The 20,293-nt window shown below is 37.4% G+C and overlaps 1 protein-coding gene across 12 annotated transcripts in view; it reads left to right on the forward strand.

Moving 5' to 3' along the window:
* ITSN1 (intersectin 1) overlaps positions 1–20,293 on the forward strand; it is a 258,350-nt gene that overhangs the window by 142,465 nt on the left and 95,592 nt on the right. For 6 of the 12 annotated variants that reach the window (XM_019017661.4, XM_019017665.4, XM_019017669.4 and 3 more), the window contains 4 exons: positions 9,311–9,438; positions 12,390–12,619; positions 14,837–14,958; positions 17,420–17,434. In XM_019017661.4, the coding sequence (XP_018873206.1) occupies positions 9,311–9,438; positions 12,390–12,619; positions 14,837–14,958; positions 17,420–17,434 (495 nt within the window). The remainder of the gene's footprint in view (positions 1–9,310; positions 9,439–12,389; positions 12,620–14,836; positions 14,959–17,419; positions 17,435–20,293) is intronic. The other 6 variants (XM_019017662.4, XM_019017666.4, XM_019017670.4 and 3 more) reach the window with 1 other exon arrangement.

A 20,293-nucleotide genomic window follows, 5' to 3' on the forward strand; every position in this document is an offset into this window, starting at 1 on the left:
CTAAACCTTCCTTTCCCTAAAGGAAGCCAGCTGGAGAGTACAGAAAAGAAATTAGGGCTTCCTGTTCTTTTGTATTTCATGTTCACGTAGATTGTTCACCTGGAAGAAGGAAATGCAGTTCCCTCATTATAGATTAGTACTGTAACACTGGAGGAATACCTTACAGAGTACAGAATTTTAAAATTAGTTGATCAGGATACTAAATCTATGTTAAGTGGCTGGCTCCACAAATGAGGATAACATTTAACAAAAATTGATTCTCACTATTTTGGGTAAATTGCAATAAGTCATTCACCTACTTTGATGCATGCTCAGAGTTATGTCCAGTTTCTTAGGTATAAAGGTAATACAGGGAATAATTGTACCCTGGTTCAGCCCAGATTCTGAGTTATAAGACAGTGATTAGGAAGTATAGGAAGCGTATTTAGTCAAAAAACTAAATACACTTATACTTTCCTTTTCTTTTAACATACAATCTGATTTAGTTCTTTCTCTAGAATGTCTTGATCAGATTAATTTGTCTTTTGTGGGTTTCTCCCATTTTCTTCCGTTCAGGAAGAATTCCTTCCTTCCCTACCCAAAATCTGATAAGCAAAGATAGAAATTCTCAAAGCATTAATTAAAGAGGAAAAAGTTACAGGTTAACAGGTATTTGTCTCGTATAGGAAGCAACCTATTGAAAACATAAGGCATACCTACAATCGTGGCCTTCTGATAAATGGCTCCATATTCAAAGTCGTGGGCCTTTAAGTTTCTACCTAATCCACGGAAATTGAAGGCTCATTTTTTGTTTTCCAAAAAAGGCTGTTTTTCCATGCATTTTTATAGATATTTACCTTTTAGGTGTCATATTTATATATTCAAAAAAAGATCCTAAGATGTAAATATCTTTCTATTTACCACCCAAACCAATAATTTACTTGAGAAAGGAAACAGGAATCTTACTGTAGCAAATAAACTTTGCTTTTGGGTTTTAAATAAGTCTGTAAAAACAGGGAGGGTGGGAGAAGAGGAGAAACGATAGCACCCTGAAATATTGAAGCTCTTATCCTACAGATTCCCCAATTGGCAGCCTTTGTACTTATGCTGCCCTTGCTATGCATGATAAGTTTTAGGTTTTTGATTATCAAATGAAATATTTGAACAGTGAATTAACCAGGAATAATTAATTTTATTGTGATTATTGCTAGCATGAATTAGTACATCTTAAAATAGTTTTAATTCAGTGGATAAAATTTATTTACCATTAATTTCTGCTTTTAAAATGTGTTCTATATGTAACAAATACCTTATTAAGAAATCGGTAGTCTTCTCAGATCCACGTTCTAGAAACAACAATTTAAAATTATTATCTATGACTTCTACTTCAGTTTACATGAAAATTAAAACTCCCAACTTTTTTGGAGACTCTGTGTACCAAAAGGGTAGTTTTTCTTACACACAGTGCTTACCTATAGGCATAAAATTATGATTCAAACAAGTGTTAAATAACATTACTGCCAGGACTTTTTGGACAGTAGCACCTGACTTTAACTTGACCTTGGCGATGTCAGTAGTTACTGTAGCAGTTTTCCTTGGCACTGACAGCCTAATGTTCCATATTTTAATGTCTTAGCTGTAAGATGGAGCAGCAGCACAGAGTACAGCTTGTAGTTTTCCAGGCTCCTTTAAGAGGTCAAATAAGAAGAATCCAACACTCAATGGAGCTAGATTTTATGTTTCATGTTGAAAAGTTGAGTCCTTGTTGGTTCCTGTCTAGTCAGTGTGTACTGGGCAAGTCCTAATGTGAATGGCCGTTTACATTTGAGCATTTCTTTCTTCCAGTCAGTGGCAATGGAGGAGGCAGTGTTGCAGTGCCTGGCAGTTCTCCTGGGCTGCGTCATCCACTTAGACTTCTTTCTAAAGGTCTCCATGCCCTACTCAGGCAATGCACATCTTTCTCAGACTAAGAATGATGAACCATCTCCAGCTCTGTGCTTCAGTTTCCCCTGCGCAGATGAGTGCTCAGTGTCTTAAGATAGCATTTACCATGAAGTACTAAGCCTTCTTTATAAAAGTTAATTACTAGTTATTATTAATCGTGGAGTATGATTGATTCTTTCCTATTGATGAGTTGCGTGTGTGTATGGTGGTGTAAACTGAATTACAAGCTGGACAAGGTACTGTATACTGTAGTCTTGTCTTTTTAACAAGCATTTTAGATCATTGAATTTGAGCTTGTCTGCAAAAATGTGAAAGCGCTCAGTTGTTATTTGGGTCATGTGCATGTTTCCATCATGGGAAACATACTGTGATCAGTATACTATTCCAAATGTGTATAGCATTTTATTTTCTAGCAAAGTTTGAATATTTAAGACTAATTCACAATTATGATTTAATTCCTTAGTATACTTGGGAAATCCAGGCTTCTAAAATTAGACACAAGAGGCTGTTAGAAATATAAATTCTCCCCATAATGCTACCTGTTCTAAAAATTGCTCTTAGAACCAAATCGATGTTGAAATGAGAAGGCCAGTTGTAGTAAATGAGGTTGTTTGCTTAACTAAAGCCTTTATACTCTTGGTTTCAGACACTAGCTTTCATGGGAGGCTCATTCATTATGAAGGCAGTGAAAGGCAAAATGTTTAGCAACCAGAGGAAAAAAGAAAAGAGCTGGAGAAAGAACTGCAGAACAGAGTAAGAAATCAGGGAAAAAAATGCTTGTGAAGGGAAACAATGAAGGAAGGAGAAAGACTCAGAAAGAGGAGGCACAGAGACAGTGAGAGAAATCAGTATGAATTCAAATAGCCATGTTGCTTTCTCATAATTAGTAGAATAATGTTTGGTTCTTTCATTCTGTTCAAGCTGAAATTTTATTTTTACCTGTATGATCCTTTGGAAAAGACCTCTTATGCACAGAAGTAATAAAGTGCTCTAACTCTCATTCTGTCAGATTCTGTGCCATACCAGTAGGCTGTTTGGTTGAGTTTTTTAGTTATAGCGTGGGGTTTTTTTCTTTTTAAGGTTGTAAAAATTTAATAAAAGGTAATTTGGGAAAGGGTTAAGAAGAACTCAGTCTTTTGAAAAAATACTTTCTTCTCTTAATGGAATATTGCTTTGTGACTGAAGCAGACACTTTGAGGGAAATTCAGATTTTCAGGACAAACTGGAATCAGTTTTCCCTTTCTGGTAATACTTCCCAAGGGTACTTCCCAAAGCCTCATGGCAGAGGGTGTCTGATTACCTATTCCTATTGCAGAGAGGACAGGAGCTTCTAGCTCTTCTGCCCACCCCCTTCCACACACACACCTTGCTCCAATCTCCCTTAGCACTTGTGACACATTGACTACCATTTTGTGCCATGGGAAATAGTCTTATTATTTTGTTAAATATTGACTTCAAATTTAAATTTTTGAACATGTTTTCAAACAGTATATCCCATTTCAGAATTTAAATAACCAATCAGGCCAGGTGCGGTGGCTCATGCCTATAATCCTAACACTTTGGGAGTTCGAGGCGAGTGGATCACTTGAGGTCAGGAGTTTGAGACCAGCCTGGCCAACATGGCAAAATCCTGTCTCTACTAAAAATACAAAAATTGGCTGGGTGTGGTGGCATGCACCTGTAATCCCAGCTGCTCGGGAGGCTGAGGCAGGAGAATCACTTGAACTTCATCACGGCAGAGGATGCAGAGAGCCAAGATCATGCCACTGCATTCCAGCCTGGGCAACAGAGCAAGACTCCATCTCAAATAAATAAATAAATGAATAACCAATCAGTATATATTTTTCTGTATAGTCCTCTCAGTTTTAATGCATCGAGAATGAATACATGTAGCCTGGTACAGTGACATGTATCTCAGGAGGCTGAGGTGGGAGGACCACATGAAGCCAGACGTTCAAGGCTATGATTGTGCCTGTGAGTAGCCGCTGTACTCCAGCCTGGACAACACATGTCTCTAAATAAATAAATTTTTTAAATGAATGAATAAATTTATAATTTTATGATAAATGGGCTATCAGTTTACCTTGATTTGGGTATAGTTTCTGTGTTCTGAAATCGTTATTTTTCAAAATTTTCCATACAGGCACAAGTTCTCAGGGGTTCGTTAACTGGCTTTCTTTAATAGCTCTTCATTTGTTTCACAACCACTTAATTTGAAAAAGTTAATGTATTTTAAAACTCCAAAGGCCTTCTATAAATTTTGATACCGTATACTACATATTATCCCTAGGTGAGAAATAATGTTTATTTACAGAAAAGCACTTCTACTTTGGACTTTTTATGGATGTGATATTATAGATAAACACCTGAAATTTCTGATGCTGGTAGCTACATCATTTTTTAATGAGGTCGATTTAATATTAACAGTATGAAGATTATTATAAATGTTATATGTGAGCTAAATAATTTTATCTTGATTTATGGTGTTGAGTTCATGAAATTTAAGTAATTAAGTTATGTTTGTTTTTGTCTCTGATTTCCAAGAGACATCCTGAGGCGAACCAAAAGCAAAATCCTTCAAAAAAGTTAAATATCTAAATCAGCAAATACATTTCCATTAACTGCTAGTCTCCTTTCATAGACCCCTGTTGCTATTTTTTTCTCTTCATATACATTATGCAAAGTAATGTTTATGAAAAGGAATCCTATATATTGTTCAGGCGCATGCTACTTTATATTTCAAGTAATATTGTTTCACATAATACATGTATTTTTGAGTGTCTCTAAGACCAGATGAAGGAGAAACAGTCACAGTTATTAAATCAAGTGATTCTGTGCCTTTTAGCTTAGCAATAGAACAAACATCTTCAGTAAACTTGAGCCACATTTCTCAGGGGAAAAATAGTTGGATTTTCTTGGGTATTCAATTTGTCAAACAGATTGCTTTTGAAATACTTTGGCTCTGTGCCATAGGATGTCCAAAGATGTTTTATGGTTCAAATATCTTAGTTCTTTAGGGGAAATAAGTGACTTTTCCCTCTTTGGTCTAGGGAAGAAAATTAAAAGCAAGTTGATTTTCGTTTATCTTAACTAATACAAAACAGAATCTTGATATGCCAGTAATTTTTTATTGTGGTTCATGAGCTGTGCTTGATCAAAGACCCCTTGAGACTAATAAAAGCTGTGAGCTTTCTCCACCAGAAAAATGCCTATATACCCCAAGGCTGCATGCAACATAGTACCCACAGGGCTGAAGCTTATTCATGGAACCTGGTTAAGAAACTCTGTATTTTCATGATTCTGCATAAATTGTGATTTTAAAAAAAACTTATTTTAATATTTAATATTAATATTTAATATATGTGTGTAGTATATATACTACACATTTTATAGTTTTATTTTTTCTGCATAAGTATTTGTTACATGCAGCTACAATTTCTTGACTACTTAATAATTTCTTATTTAAGAAAGTACTGTAATTATGTTTTATTGGAAGATAATATCAAATTATTACATACTCTACCTAGTGTAAAACATGTCATACACTTGAATAGAATTCATAAAAGAAAAATCAACAAAGTTGTACACTCCGTACTATATTGCTAGATTAATATCCAGCCAAGAAACAAGTTTTTGTAGAATTACTGGTTTTAGAAAAAAAAAATCACTTAATTTTAGGAAGAACCGAGTGAGATACTGACTTTTGATTCGTGGTAATTTGTTTGTTTTCTTTCTGTTATAATAGCAAAATAACTGTGACAGATTCCGTGCGGATTTAATAGAATTTGCAGGGTCATTTAAATCAAGTTGCCTACCAGGAAAAGTTGATACTTTCAGTGTGGTGAAATTTTCCTTAGCCATTTCCCCCAATAATTTGCTCATTTCCTAGATATGTAATTTAATGGCACCAGATTTGTTTGTCACTTTGAATTTTTTTTTTTCTGAAAGAGTTAAAAGGATACTTCTTAATAACTGTAACTGTACTTGAGTCTCTTTAATAGTATGGAGAAGAATGAGAGAATAGTGTAGCCATCTGCTCCCCTGTGTGAAAGGACTGGGTATTCTACAAGGAGTTTGTTCTGGCAAAGGAAGGAGAGTCATTCACTCATTTTTTTAAGAGTATATTTCTTCATTCTATAGATTGCCTTCTCGGAAGTTCAACTTTTTAAAAAGCTTATCAACTTAGAAATCATCCATGTTCTGCTTATGTTGATTCATACCATAGTAAACTCTTTAAGTCCAAGAAAAGAGAAGACCCAGAATGCCTGCCTCTGGGCAGCATGTTGATTTCCTTACAACTGTGTATCTCAGCAGTGTTTGACTTGGATGAAGGAAATGATAGAAAAACTTTGCCATCTTGAAATCTGGATCATAAGGTGCCAGAGCCTTCTGTTAGCTTATTTGTCGTCTGTTATTTTATGGTTCCTGCAAGCTCCATTCCTTGGAGGTACTTGAAACTGCAACTTACATAATCAGTTCCTAAGATCGGTTCAAATACTGCTATACTCAAAAACAAGTGTGTTTAAAAAATTTAAGTATCTTTTTTCATGTATTTGATACATTTAAAAATTATTTTTGAAACGGTGTCATAGGTAGGTTTTTTTTCTGTAGATTCTTCAAAATCACTTTTTCTTACAAGCTTTTCAATTTTATAGTCTCTCCTAATGTATTACTAGCTTTACTTAAATCCGGTAATCAATGATCTATAAATCCATATCCAGTTACAAGAGCCTAGTATAGAAAGGAAATGTGCGGTGTAATTCTTGGGGAAAAATGAAAAATCTTCATTTGTGCCTATGGGCTATCTATTATAGTATGTTGATACATCATGGCCAGTGTCCATTCTGGTTGTGCAGTACCTGTTGTTGAATATTTTGAATATCACTCATAAATACATTTTTTCCTGGATGAAATAAGGACTTTTCTTTATTTAATATATAATCAGATTCCTGAACATCAAGCTGAAATGTTATTTCTCTTCCGGCATTTCTTACTCCTTTGTATTTAATTTCAGCTCAGGGTTATTTTGCTTATGCTTTTTTCACTTATTCTTGCAGTTAAGAATAAAACTCTAAATAAAACAGATACTGAAATAAATAAATATTTATTTATTAGACATTGTGATGAACAATGTCTAAGATTTAACAGATCCCAAAACTAGAAGAACACCTAAAGATCATCCATTCTGATTCATCTGTCAGCTCATGTCAGGGACCTGAGATTAGAATCCTGGTTTCTTGATTCCCAGTTCTGTACCTTTTTAATTTAATTTTATTTTTTTGAGACCGAGTCTTGCCTTGTCACCCAGGCTAGAGTGCAGTGGCGCGATCTTGGCTCACTGCAAGCTCCGCCTCCTGGGTTCTCGCCATTCTCCTGCCTCAGCCTCCCGAGTAGCTGGGACTGCAGGCGCCTGCCACCATGCCTGGCTAATTTTTTGTATTTTTAGTAGAGACGGGGTTTCTCCGTGTTAGCCAGGGTGGCGTACCTTTTAAGTATAGTCTTTCGCTGTAAATTATTTTTTCTGAACCTATTTAAGTATTTGATGGTCTTGAAAATGAAATTTTCATTCATATTATTACTGATTATTTATTCTTGATTCCAGGTTACTATGAAAACGAATACTACTGATTTTTTAACACATTAAAATTAAGTTTTACATCCCTTGGTATGGCAGTGAGAAAGATGATGAAAAATGGACTTCTTTCTCCCTAGGGTTGATTTTCTGATCTCAGCACTTTAAACAGTCAGTGTGAGGCTTCATCACTGCTTTCCAGTCTTAGCCTTCTTTTCCCCTTCCCTCTGTTCCACATGTCAGGTCTGCTGCCATAGGGAACAGTCCAATTTGTGCCTTACAAAGGTACCTTTTCCTGCTGTGTCCTGCCTGGATGTTCCCAGTGTCATCTGCTAGGTTCCCCACTGAAGCCCCTTCTTCCTTTCTTTTCCCTCTTTCCCCCTTCCTTCCTTTCCTTTTTTCCTTCTTCCCTTCTTCTCCATTTTCCCCTTCCCCTTTTCCTCCAGTACCTTCCTCTTCCTAAGTACCTCCCCCCAGACCCCTAATCTCCAGTTAAACTTTTTCTTTTATCTCATTGATCTTTTAAAGCCTCTCAGCGTCACTTACAGTTTATAAAACATTTGTGTATGGATTTTAACTTTAACCTTAGCAAAATTAGTAGGAAAAGGTTAGCCTAACCCTTAGGATTTTTTTCCAATAACAAGTGCATTTTAATACTGACTTTCTACAGACAAACCGTCTACCTTTGTTGTTGAATCTCTGAATGAATCTAAAGGTAGGAATTTTAGGGCCTGGAAGAAACCTGCCCGTCTAGTCTTGCCAGTGAGAAAGGTGATAGAAGACAGGGCAAATCTTAGTCCTTAACTCTCCCCATAGAGATCCTTGGGCCATGTACTGGGAGGACCAGCCCTGGTTAGATCAAGAAATCAGCTGGAAAGATACCTTGGCTCTACTGGGCACTTTGACTCATCTGATTTATTGTTGGCCCACATAAGACAAGTTTCAGTGACTCAATCTATTGGTGACCATTTGATTTCTATGGAATCAGGGAGTTTCTTCCTCAGCAGACGTTTCCTTGTTCCTCCTATTTTCAGGTGTCTAAACTTGTGACTCGAGTACTTTAAATATCATAGAATGCATTTTATTTTCAGTAGCCTGCTAAGGAAATTATTCCTGCAGCTAGTAGTATCAAGTGAGGAAATTGGATCCAAGGTAGTCATCATCAAATTATAGCTTTTTACTTTTAACCTGATTGCTGGTTTAGTTTGGGGCAGTTAGCGACTTGAAGGATAGATTTAGTAAGAAAAGATGCTCTGGAAGAGGAGCAATTTGAAGAAAAATAGACCCTGGGGGGAAGAATTGAGGTCAAAGAATTGAGGAGCAAAGAGATGTCCATTTGTTCTAATGCAGCTTAGTGAAAGGTGGAGGTGAGGTTTGAATGGAGGTAGTCAGTGAAGAAGAGGCATCTGTATTTTCAAAGCCAGTAAAGGTTGGTGTCGATTGATAATCAAAAGAAGCTTAAGTTTTATTCATGATCATCGTCATATCTTGGAACTGGTTATGTTCCATTATGATTGCTGAGCCTTTAGCAGCAGAGCTCACCTCCTGCCCTTTGCTAGCAGGTTTCTTCTAGAGCAGATCATGGAAAATGGTATAATGTGTATGGCTCATTAGAATGTAATCTTAAGTGGCCTTTGGAAATCAGTCATGTCAAAATGTGGTGTGATTCTAGCTTTCCAAGTTGACTTTTTCCAACTCTGAAACGTTATCTCCTAAGTGTCCTAGGCTTCCCACTATGAAATGTTGCATGCTGATAAATAGTTGATGTACCTGTCACTCATGTCACTACATGAACTGTTTCTCGGTTAATTATAGGAACTAAGAGAAATACACAATAAGCAACAACTCCAGAAGCAAAAATCCATGGAGGCTGAACGACTGAAACAGAAAGAACAAGAGCGAAAGATCATAGAATTAGAAAAACAAAAAGAAGAAGCCCAAAGGTGAGTCTTCTTTAGATTGTGGACTCATCTGGAAGGAACTTTGAGGATTGACTATTCTTTGCTTGGCTTCTCCAAGTAGTTACTGCACCAGAAAAAGCCTTCAGTCTTTATTTTAGTGTGCGTGTGAAGTGTGAGTGCAAACACAAACACGTGTATATCTGAATCTTTGCATATATCAGTACCCTCTGAAGTTTTTGGTTAGTTCCCAGAGCTCTCTCAAGCTACTACTATGTAGATAAATGGAATTATACAAGGAAATTGGGACACTTGGTGTGCTCATTTGCATGCTAATGGCCAGTTCACAGCCTTTTACCAACAGCTAACAGGGGTTGGAGTGCCTGGTTTAAAATCCAAGCCACTGAGCTAGCGCCCCACACAGGGCTTCTCCAGCAGGGTCAGGGTGGGCCCCTTCTGTTTTTCAACTGCAAATTAAACTTTAGTACAAAAGGGGGAAATTTGCCACTGCTGCTTAGTGTGTAGGATACAGACATGTTTTTATCTGTTTTTGTTTGAAGATTTATGTTTGTGATATTTTTATTTTTACTTGTAACTTACTGTAGTAAATTGTAGAAATTTGTGTCTGATTTTGTTACTGGGTATTTGTCTTTTAAATGTCAGTTAATTTTAGACTCCACAAAACAAAAATGACCAAATGTCCCAATGACAGCCTGTAAATTATAAAAGTTGGTAATTGAAATTAGATTAAGGCCAGGCATGGTGGCTTAGGCCTGTAATCCCAGCACTCTGGGAGGCCGAGGTGGGCGGATCACGAGGTCAAGATATTAGGACCATCCTGGCCAACATGGTGAAACCCTGTTCTATTAAAAATGCAAAAAATTAGCTGGGCACGGTGGCACACGCCTGTAGTCCCAGCTACTTGGGAGGCTGAGGCAGGAGGATCACTTGAACCTGGGTGGGAGGCTGAGGCAGCAGGATCACTTGAACCCGGGAGGCGGAGGTTGCAGTGAGCTGAGATCATGCCACTGCACTCCAGCCTGGCAACAGAGCAAGACTCTGTCTCAAGAAATTAAATTAAAAAGACGAAGAAATGGATACTTGAGGCAAGTCGTTGACTTTAGTGGGCTGAGTTCAGTTAACCTGCTGAGAGCTGTGCATACTTTCTTATGGGTATGTAGAGTCTTCTGTTTGTTTTTCAGTGCTGGTGGGGAGGTATCTGGGGTCCCAAACCAATTTACAGGATTGTTTTATGGTTTTCTTGGGGGTCAGACTAAGGATCTCCTCCTTGGATGTTGATTAACTCCATCCTTTTCTTACCCCCAGAGTTTATAAAATGCTTTTATTATTCACACTATACCACACTGAACTGTTAAATTCCTACAGTGTAGAAATAAACATAAAAAACAGAAAAATACATAAAATAGCATAATACAGAAAATAGCATAAAAATATAATATGGAATATGTATTCCAATTATATAGACAAAAACTGCAAATTAACTTCAGAAATTAGATGGTTATACACTATATATGGTGACCTTCATTGGTAGAAAATATAAAGTAATTCTTTTTTTTTTTTTTTAATTTTTTATTTTTTGAGACGGAGTCTCGCTCTGTTACCCAGGCGGGAGTGCAGTGGCACGATCTCGGCTCACTGCAACCTCCGCCTCCCAGGTTCAACCGACTCTCCTGCCTCAGCTTCCCAAGTAGCTGGGACTACAGGTGTGTGCTACCACGCCCAGCTAATTTTTATATTATTAGTAGAGATGGGGTTTCGCCATGTTGGTCTAGAACTCCTGGCTGGTCTAGAACTCCTGACCTCGTGATCTGCCCTCCTCAGCTTCCCAAAGTGCTGGGATTACAGTCATGAGCCACTGCGCCTGGCCACTGTTTTTATTATGGTTTTTTTGTTGTCATGAATAACCATATCCTTACCCCTCCAAAAAATGTTTTTATACTTTCTTAAAAGACATTTTAAAAATTATAAATAAAATGTTTAAGATTTAAGTTTAAAGACTTCTGCATTAAAATATCACATTCATACAGAGTAGAAATAAATGTAATTTTTTGACAATGGAGAATAAAAGTATAATTTGTTTCAATTATGTTCCCGTGGCAGATTCCTAATTCTAGCCGATGACCTGTGTGCGTTAGCCATGTCACAGGATGGCAGTTCAGGGTGGAGACTCTGGGACCAGGCTGCCTGGGATTGAAGCCCATGCATGTATGGCTGTGTGACGTGGACAAGTCATTTAATATCTCTGCCCCAGCTTCCTTATTTGTAAAATAGGAGTAATACTAGGACTACCAACCTGATTCGCAGTTTAAAGGAGTTAATATATGGGGAGCTAGTTATTATCATATCATTTGTTATTACATATTAGTTTCATTTAAAGTATTTTCTGACTTTATAAAGTATTATGGAATGAGAAAAATCATTCTCAGTCTTTTACTGTGGGTTTCAGGTTGAGGCCATCAAAAATTTCAAGGCCTAGATTTAATTACAATTATCTATTTGTGGTAGCTACTTTGAAAAACAAAATCAAAGTAGTTGAAGTCAATAAAACAATCCCTTGCTTTCCACTTCAGGTTTGGGGAGCAACGTGTGTGCATGTAAATGTGTTGTTCCCTTTGCTGGGGGGAAATTTTTACAGTGTTGGGTGTATTTTATTTTTATAGAAGTTATGTTCTTTGTGTTTTATGGCTTTGTTTGTTTGTTTTGTCAGTTTAATACCAGCTTTATTATTAAGAAGTATTTTTCTTATTCTTGTAACCACTTTGTAAAATACATCAGAAATTTTCTGTGTTTTCCTAAATCATGTGATTTCTTCTCATTCAGAACTGGAGCCCTGATTCAGTTGCCCCATCTGAAGAGCAATGTTCCCTTGATGTTCCCATCCCATTTACTGGATGGAGCTTTTTTGGTGAAAAGAGGCAACAGTAGTGTTAACTTAGAGTTGCTTTCTTGCTGTAATCAAGCGTGTTTGTTGGCAGACGAGCTCAGGAAAGGGACAAGCAGTGGCTGGAGCATGTGCAGCAGGAGGACGAGCATCAGAGACCAAGAAAACTCCACGAAGAGGAAAAACTGAAAAGGGAGGAGAGTGTCAAAAAGAAGGATGGCGAGGAAAAAGGCAAACAGGAAGCACAAGACAAGCTGGGTCGGCTCTTCCATCAACACCAAGAACCAGCTAAGCCAGCTGTCCAGGCACCCTGGTCCACTGCAGGTATTAGAAGCCAAAAATAATTATAGAAAATAAGTCATCTTCTCTCCCAGAGCCTCCTGAAAAATGCCCCTATCTCATCAGTACCTGTCTTGGCTACATTAACAGATGAGAACGTCAGTCTCTTATTTTGAGCATGGCCAGCTCTTCTTTCCCCAGGGTCATTTGAGATCTGTGTAATTCTCCCACCACCATGCCAGCCTCTGGCCCACATTACACTGGCATCCACGAGTCCTCTACGGAGTTAACAAGTGGCGTGAAGTTCCACTGGTCTTATATGCTGCAAAAGAACCTGCTGTTTCTCTGGTTTGTTATTTCCCTCCCTGGAATTTCTGAGCTGTTTCTGCAGCAGAAAGTGGCACCTTTCACCCTTGCCTCCACTGATGGGGCATTCACTGTCTTCGGTCTGCATTGCATAAAACTGCTTTTACTTTTTGAAAAATGGCAGCGTTTTACCCTTTGAACGTAATTTGCCTTTTCTTTACTTCTCTTTTCTTTCTTCTCTTTCCTTTTCTTTTTTCTTTGAGACAGTGTCTCACTCTGTCACCTAGGCTAGAGTGCAGTGGCACACTCATAGTTCACTGCAGCTTCAAACTCTTGGGTTCAAGCAATCCTCCTGTCTTAGCCTCCCAAGGAGCTGAGACTATAGATAGGCGTGCACCACCATGCCCAGCTAATTTTTTTTTTTTTTTTGTAGAGATGGGGGGGTCTCACTTTGTTGTCCAGGTTGGTCTTGAGCTCCTGGCCTCAGGCGATCCTCCCACCTTGGCCTTTCAGAGTACTGAAATTACAAGCATGAGCCACCATGCCTAGCCTAATTTGCCTTTTTTTTAAAAAAAAGGGATAAATGAAAGACTGAACAAAAAGATAAATGAAAGACCAATCTAATTGGAATAGCTAGAAAAAGCTATCCTTTATAATATCTGGTGTGAGCTAGAATGTATTTAAGATTCTTGTGTGGTTGTGTGATTGTACAGTTTTACAAATAATGTTCAGTGGAAGCAAGTCATTGCTTTTTCTTTGTGTGGTAAATTATACCAGTTTTGCTTGGTCATCCATGTGCTTCTTTAGTGCTTCAGTATACAGAAAGAAAAGAAAGAAAAAACACGTTCAAGCTATTCTGTAAAGGTTTACTGGTCCCCAGCTACATAGTGGGCAGAGATGGGCGTGAGGTATGGAGTTGCATTAGGCACCTACCTGCCTTCAGATGCATGCAGTCCAGGGGAAAGACTGGCAGGTCATCAGACCTACAGAGTAGCAACCATGTCATAGGAGGGGCAAATTAATTTTTTGATAGTTTTTTTTTATCTGAAAATAATTTCACCATTGATCTTAGGAAGTTAGTTTAAGTTCTTCATGCGTCCTCCTAGTATAAAATGAGGATTTATTTTTCCCCTTCAGTCAGTAGGAAATCTTGCATGTCATACAGTTCAAAATCATGTGGAGATAATACTTCCCCCCCGTTGCTTTTCAGATAAGATAGGTATATGTCAAAATACTTGTAGCTCTTGAGTAAAAATGCCCAAAGGTCTGTTACTAGTTTTTGCTAACCAGAATCCAAAATATCCTCTGCTCATGTGCATTTTTAAACATTTTATTTCATGTAAAATCTAAATTATTTTCATCTAGGTTTCATCCTTAGGCTAATTATTTCCCAAAGAAATGTAGAGGAAGAGTTTCTTCATTGGGGATTATCAGTATAACCAAAATCAGCACTTAGTTTTTATATGACCAGGTTAAAGAGCCTAAAACATCTGCATTTTCATGTTTCAGTATGGAAACTGGTGCCTCTGTTCCCTCCCAAACAAGTTGACTCCTTGGCTGATTCAGACTTTGGGTCATATCCTAACTGCTACATTGTACTCAACACACTGGATAGGGAGGAGGGGGGTATTGATGCTTTACAGATCTGCACTGCTGGAGCCCAAGCCAAGAGGCAGAGACAAGGGACCTTTAGGCAGCCTCGCTGCACCCAGGCTTGGAGTGACCTTTGTTTAGAGAGAGTCACTAATGAACTCTCTGATGGGTTTTTGTTGCTGACGTCAGATTTGGCTGTGCTTTGGCATTCAGTATGTGTTTCAGAAATTCCTTGAATGGAGGGAAATAGTTCAGAGGTTAAGATAGGCAATAGAGGAGAGGTTAGTTGTTTGGCTTGTTGTCATACATTTGTGTTCTCTGTAATTATTTATTTTTGTCCCCCCCACCTTTTTTTGTAAACAGAAAAAGGTCCACTTACCATTTCTGCACAGGAAAATGTAAAAGTGGTGTATTACCGGGCACTGTACCCCTTTGAATCCAGAAGCCATGATGAAATCACTATCCAGCCAGGAGACATAGTCATGGTAAGAAAGACTCCAGTGAGAGGGTCATTTCTGTTGAAGATTAGCCTCTGTCCTCTTTTTTTCACTTTATTCAACAATTGTGAGATTGTCAGTGAGTATGAAACCCAATAATCCAGCATCTAGATTTTTAAAGTATAAGCTCAATCTTCTTTCTTTTCTATTAAAATGAAAGATGGCATTTTAAAAAATGTATCCTAACATCATTTTAAAATTGAGTTGATAAAGACAGTGTGTTCTTATTTTTAAATCTATAAATGTCTGATAATTTCAGAGTTTAGATTACTACTTATATACTATGAGTATACATATATATGTAATACATATATTTTATATATGATGTATAGACAATATATATACTAGTGTGCGTGTGTATATATATGTGTATGTATAATATATACTAGTGTGCGTGTGTGTATATATGTACACATATATATACACACACACAAGGATCCTCCAAGGTGGAAGGAGGCCAGGAGTCTTTAAGAAATAGTTATAAGTGCAAAACACTCTATCAGATCATTCTCATAATTGCAATAACTTTTGTATCTTTGCATCAAAGCATCTTTTTTCCCTTTAATTATGTGAACTTTTAATTATGTAAAAAGAGTAATGAATTATACAGTTAATCTGCTTTCCTACTTTGTAACAGAAAATAGTTTAGAATTTTGCTCTGTTATTGTTTCTTTCCTTGAAGTAATAATAATTTTATGATGTGACTAAAACTATAGGAACCAGTTTAAGAAAGAAAATCAGACATGGTTGATCTAAATCATTTTCTAAAAGAAAATAGTAGTTCCTTGTTCTAGTTACTCTCTTTAGAGTCTTAGAAGTAGTCAACTCTGCATTACTCTTAGCATTTTTTTTTTTTAAAGATAATTTAGATTTCTTTTTGTTGTGGTTGACACAAGTTCTCGCTTTGTTGCCCAGGCTGGAGTGCAGTGGTGCGATATTGGCTCACTGCAACCTCTGCCTCCCTGCAGCCTCTGCCTCCCGGGCTCAAGCAAAGCGATTCTCCCACCTCATCCTCCCAGCTAGCTGGAACCACAGGCGTGCACCACCATGCCCAGCTAATTTTTGTAATTTTTATAGAGATAGGGTTTCTCCGTGTTGCCCAGGCTGGTCTTGAATTGCCTGGGCTCAAACGATCCTCCCACGTCAGCCTCCCAAAGTGCTGAAATTACAGGCATGAGCCACCATGCCTGGCCTAGAATTTGTAAAGAACTGTGAAAGTTAACAATTGAAACAAACATGTTTCTTGCCCAAGGACTGTATGTCTTTGAAGTATAAAGGGTGGTGTACAGGTGATCATACTATTACTCATGCATTCATCTTGCCATATACACATCATATCTGTGGATCTTTAATAGGCTAAAATACCTAGAAATAACAATATGTTTGGCACTTAGAGAAATCAATTCCTGTGTCCCCTTTTTTCCTAATAGCTGCTTTCTCTGTAATTACCATGGGCTAGAAGAAGCAAGGCCAAAGATCCCAAATTATTTTTTCTTTTTTTTGAGACAGGGTCTCACTCTGTCACCTAGGCCAGAGTGCAGTGGCATGATCTTGGCTTACTGCAGCCTCCACCTCCCAGGCTCAAGTGATCCTCCTGCCTCAGCCTCCTGAGTAGCTCAGAGGCGTGTGCCACCACACCGAGCTAATTTTTATTTTTTTACATTTTGTAGAGACAGAGTCTCCGTATGTTGCCCAGGCTCCAGATCTTTAAAAGTTAAAATCACCTTAATAGTAGCAAAAACCTCTTCAAGTATACTCCATGGCTTCATTCAGCACACAGTTATTGACTGAAACATGCTGGGTGCCAGCCTTACTCATTCTTTACAGAAAGAACTGTTGGTTTGGGCATGCCACTCTGTACACACAAATGGTAACTTGAGCCAGCGGGGTGTGTTTCTGTCAGCTTTCCTCTGACTTCACCACCTGCTGTTTCCTACACCGTGGTTTCTGATAGCCTGAAGCTACTTTACTCATACTGCCTCATATTTGAAGTAGTGTATCCTGTAAAGCAGATTAATTGTAAAATATGTAAACACCATGTAATAGGAATCTAAAATTTCTGAAAATACAATGTCACATCAGTGAGGACCTCATTACAATTTTTTTTAATGTTAAACAAACCAGCCTAATATTTTTGAAACTGGATTTTGTTGCAACACAAGGTACAGAGAAGCAGCTCGCTCTCATCCTAAAGTAAGGGAATGTTATGAAATGTGATGATGAGGAAATGTTGCAGGTGATCTGTATCTTAATGAGAAAGTGTTGCTCTTTTTCGGGAACATATCTGGGCTTCACTTGTAATCCTAGGCCTGTCGAAACCTTTTCCTGGAATTGGCTAGTTAACCACCAGCTTGATGAGATGCGTAGAGTTTAGATATGCTGTAAGAATAAAGCATGTCATTAAACATATATTTTGCCTTGCTTTCAAACCTTTGCTTTCCTGGTGGAGGTTAAAGGGGAATGGGTAAGTGTTGCCTAACTGTCAGGAAGTCTGCATCTTATTCAATGTTTTGTCCTTTTAAGTCACTTGAATTCTGTGTAAGTACACGTATCTCTGGGTGTTGTTGCAGCAGTAAAAATGTGTTTGAGTCTGTGTAGTAGGTTGTGCTTTTTAAAAAAAAAGTAAGTCGTAAGTCTTCTCAGTTTGTGTACTGGGTTTCTTTTTGTTAGATTCCTTTTAAGGACTAACTTGAATGCTCTGTGTTTGGCAAGGGATTAGGTCAAGTCTCCATCTCAGGCCATAGACAAAAAGGAGTTCCAAGTAGATTAAACATAAAAGATAAAATTCTGGGAAAAAAAACTTTTTAAGCAGACTATTGGAATAATTTTCTGGCTAAGAAAGGCCTTTTGAAGCTATAAAAACCAGAAGTCGTAAGAGGCAAAAATGGACAGTTGACAATATGCAAAAATTAAAATGTCTATGTTTCAAAATATATGAGACCAAGGGTTACATAAAAGGGTTACCCCTGTTACATAAAGATTCCAAACAGTTGACTTTGAAAGACACCCACAAGCCTTAAACAATTGGCAGAGGGTGGGAAGGGACATTCACAGATGAAGTAAAAAGTCAGTTATTTAAAAAATACATGAAAAGATGCTTAGCTTCTTGGGTGATCAGAAAAATGCAAGTTATAAAACAAAATAGCATTGTTCCTCTGTCAGATGAGCAAGTTTAAAAGTCTGGTAATATCCAGCTTTGTCAAGAGTATAGGACAGTGGATATAATATACATTGTTAGCATGGTTGTATAAATTGGTTAAGTGATTTGGAAGGCAATTTGGCAGTGCCTGTTTAGATTTAAAATTCTCGTTCCCTCTGCCCCAGAAATTCTGTTTTTCTCCTTCCTCTCATTCTTCTCCTTCCTCTTTTGGGCACATGCACAAATATGTGTGTACATGGATGTTCACTGCAGTGGTGTTGGTAAAAGCAAATAAACAGCCCAACGTCCATCAGTAAAGGGATGGCTTAAATAAATTATGATACAGCCAAAAAATACAATGAAGATTAAAACTTATATAGATCACATATACACATAAGATTTCCATCAAAAAAGCAGAAGAATATGTGCAGCATAATTGCATTTTGGTTAGAAATAAAACTATATATGTATTCATGTGTTTATATATAGTTAACAGTTTTGAAATATATATATCAAACTGTTAACAATGGTTACCACTATATCAAACTGTTAACAATGGTTACCACTGGGCAGTAAAGAAGGGGCTTTCATGTTGAATTTTATAGACTTCTATGTTATTTTCATTTTTATAAATGTATCTAATTTGTAATTTTGAATAAAACTAAAAATAAATTCAAGGACAAGTATATTAGAGAGTATCTACTCAGGACTGTAATAATGTTTATTATATCTCAGACCTCCCAAATATGTAATGAAATGTAGAATGTACTACTAGGCATAATTCGTTGGCTTGCAGAAGGGACAGCAGTGTTTCGATTTTGTACTACAAAATGCATTGTGATACTCCAGGTGCCATTCAGCTGTGTTATCTTTGTGAGGATAACAGTCAAAGCAAAAAGATAGATATTGACATCTAATAGCAACAGGTTTGTATTTTTTTAATTTCATGAATTTTGCAGTTAACAAATGATGAGCATGAAACATGCAGTACAACATTACTGTCAGTCTCTCTAGGTTGAAAAATCCAGGGTTCACTTATACTTTTGTGGGCACAGTCATCAGATTCTCAGATTCCTCAAATGTCTTTGGGACATAGCTTACTATAATATGTTCTATTTTTAGAAGTCTAACAATGTGACAGTGTTTTTTAATGTAGGCAGTCTTAGCCTTAAAAATATTTTGCTTTTAGAAAAACTTAGCCTGGTTTTATCCAAAACTATAATTTTTCATGGTTAACAAAAATTTAATGTGGTACCTTGTATATAGCACTATTCTCAGTGCTGTTGATAATAGAAAATTATCAAGTCTGCCATTCATATGTTTAAAATCTTTTTAGAGAAATCTAGAGAAACACATGAAAAGGCCAACATGTGATGAAGTTCTCAATAAACATTCACTAACTCTGCTAGGAATTTAAAAGAGGAGAGGAATCAGTGTAAAGTGATGTGCTCAGGGAAGACCAAATGCTTTCCAATTGAGTTTGACCTTGATGGCTAAGGCTTAGATGCTTAGAAAATACATGGCCTCTCTTGATCTGGAACTCCCAATACTTGGAGGGTGAATTAAATCAAATTTGACATCCGTAACATATTAGTAGAACATAAGAAACGAGAAGACCTATGCTCACTGCTGTTTTGTTGAAGTTTATCTTGAGAACACAGGCTGAGTGTCTAAATCAGTACAATCTTTTGGCTTTCATGGGCCACATTGCAAGAATTGTCTTAGGCTGCACATAAAATACACTAACACTAATAATAGCTGATGAACTTCAAAAAAAAGCTTGCAAAATATCTCATAATGTTTTAAGAAAGCTTACGAATTTGTGTTGGGCCTCATTAAAAGCTGTCCTGGGCCACATGCAGCCAGTGGGCTGCGGGTTGGACAAGCTTGGTTTAAATGCTTATCCTTGGACTGGTACAGGCCTGAATGCATCCAGATTGCTGAGGGAGCTTCCAAAAAATAACCATGCCAGGGCTCATCCCCAGAGATTCTGAGAACTCTACCGCATATACAGCCTTCAAAAGTCTGACCAGGTGGTTCTGTTAGGGAGTCAATTTCAGGAACCGCTGATCTAACCTAATCTCTTTTTCACGTCAGGACTAATCCTAAATCATTTCTAGAAAATATCCTCTTAAAAATATCCAAAAAAGAATGGACTTCTTTAGTAGTTATCAGTCATTAGCC

This window comes from Gorilla gorilla, chromosome 22, assembly GCF_029281585.2.
Source record: "Gorilla gorilla gorilla isolate KB3781 chromosome 22, NHGRI_mGorGor1-v2.1_pri, whole genome shotgun sequence".
In the NCBI taxonomy this organism is placed as follows: Eukaryota; Metazoa; Chordata; class Mammalia; order Primates; family Hominidae; genus Gorilla; species Gorilla gorilla.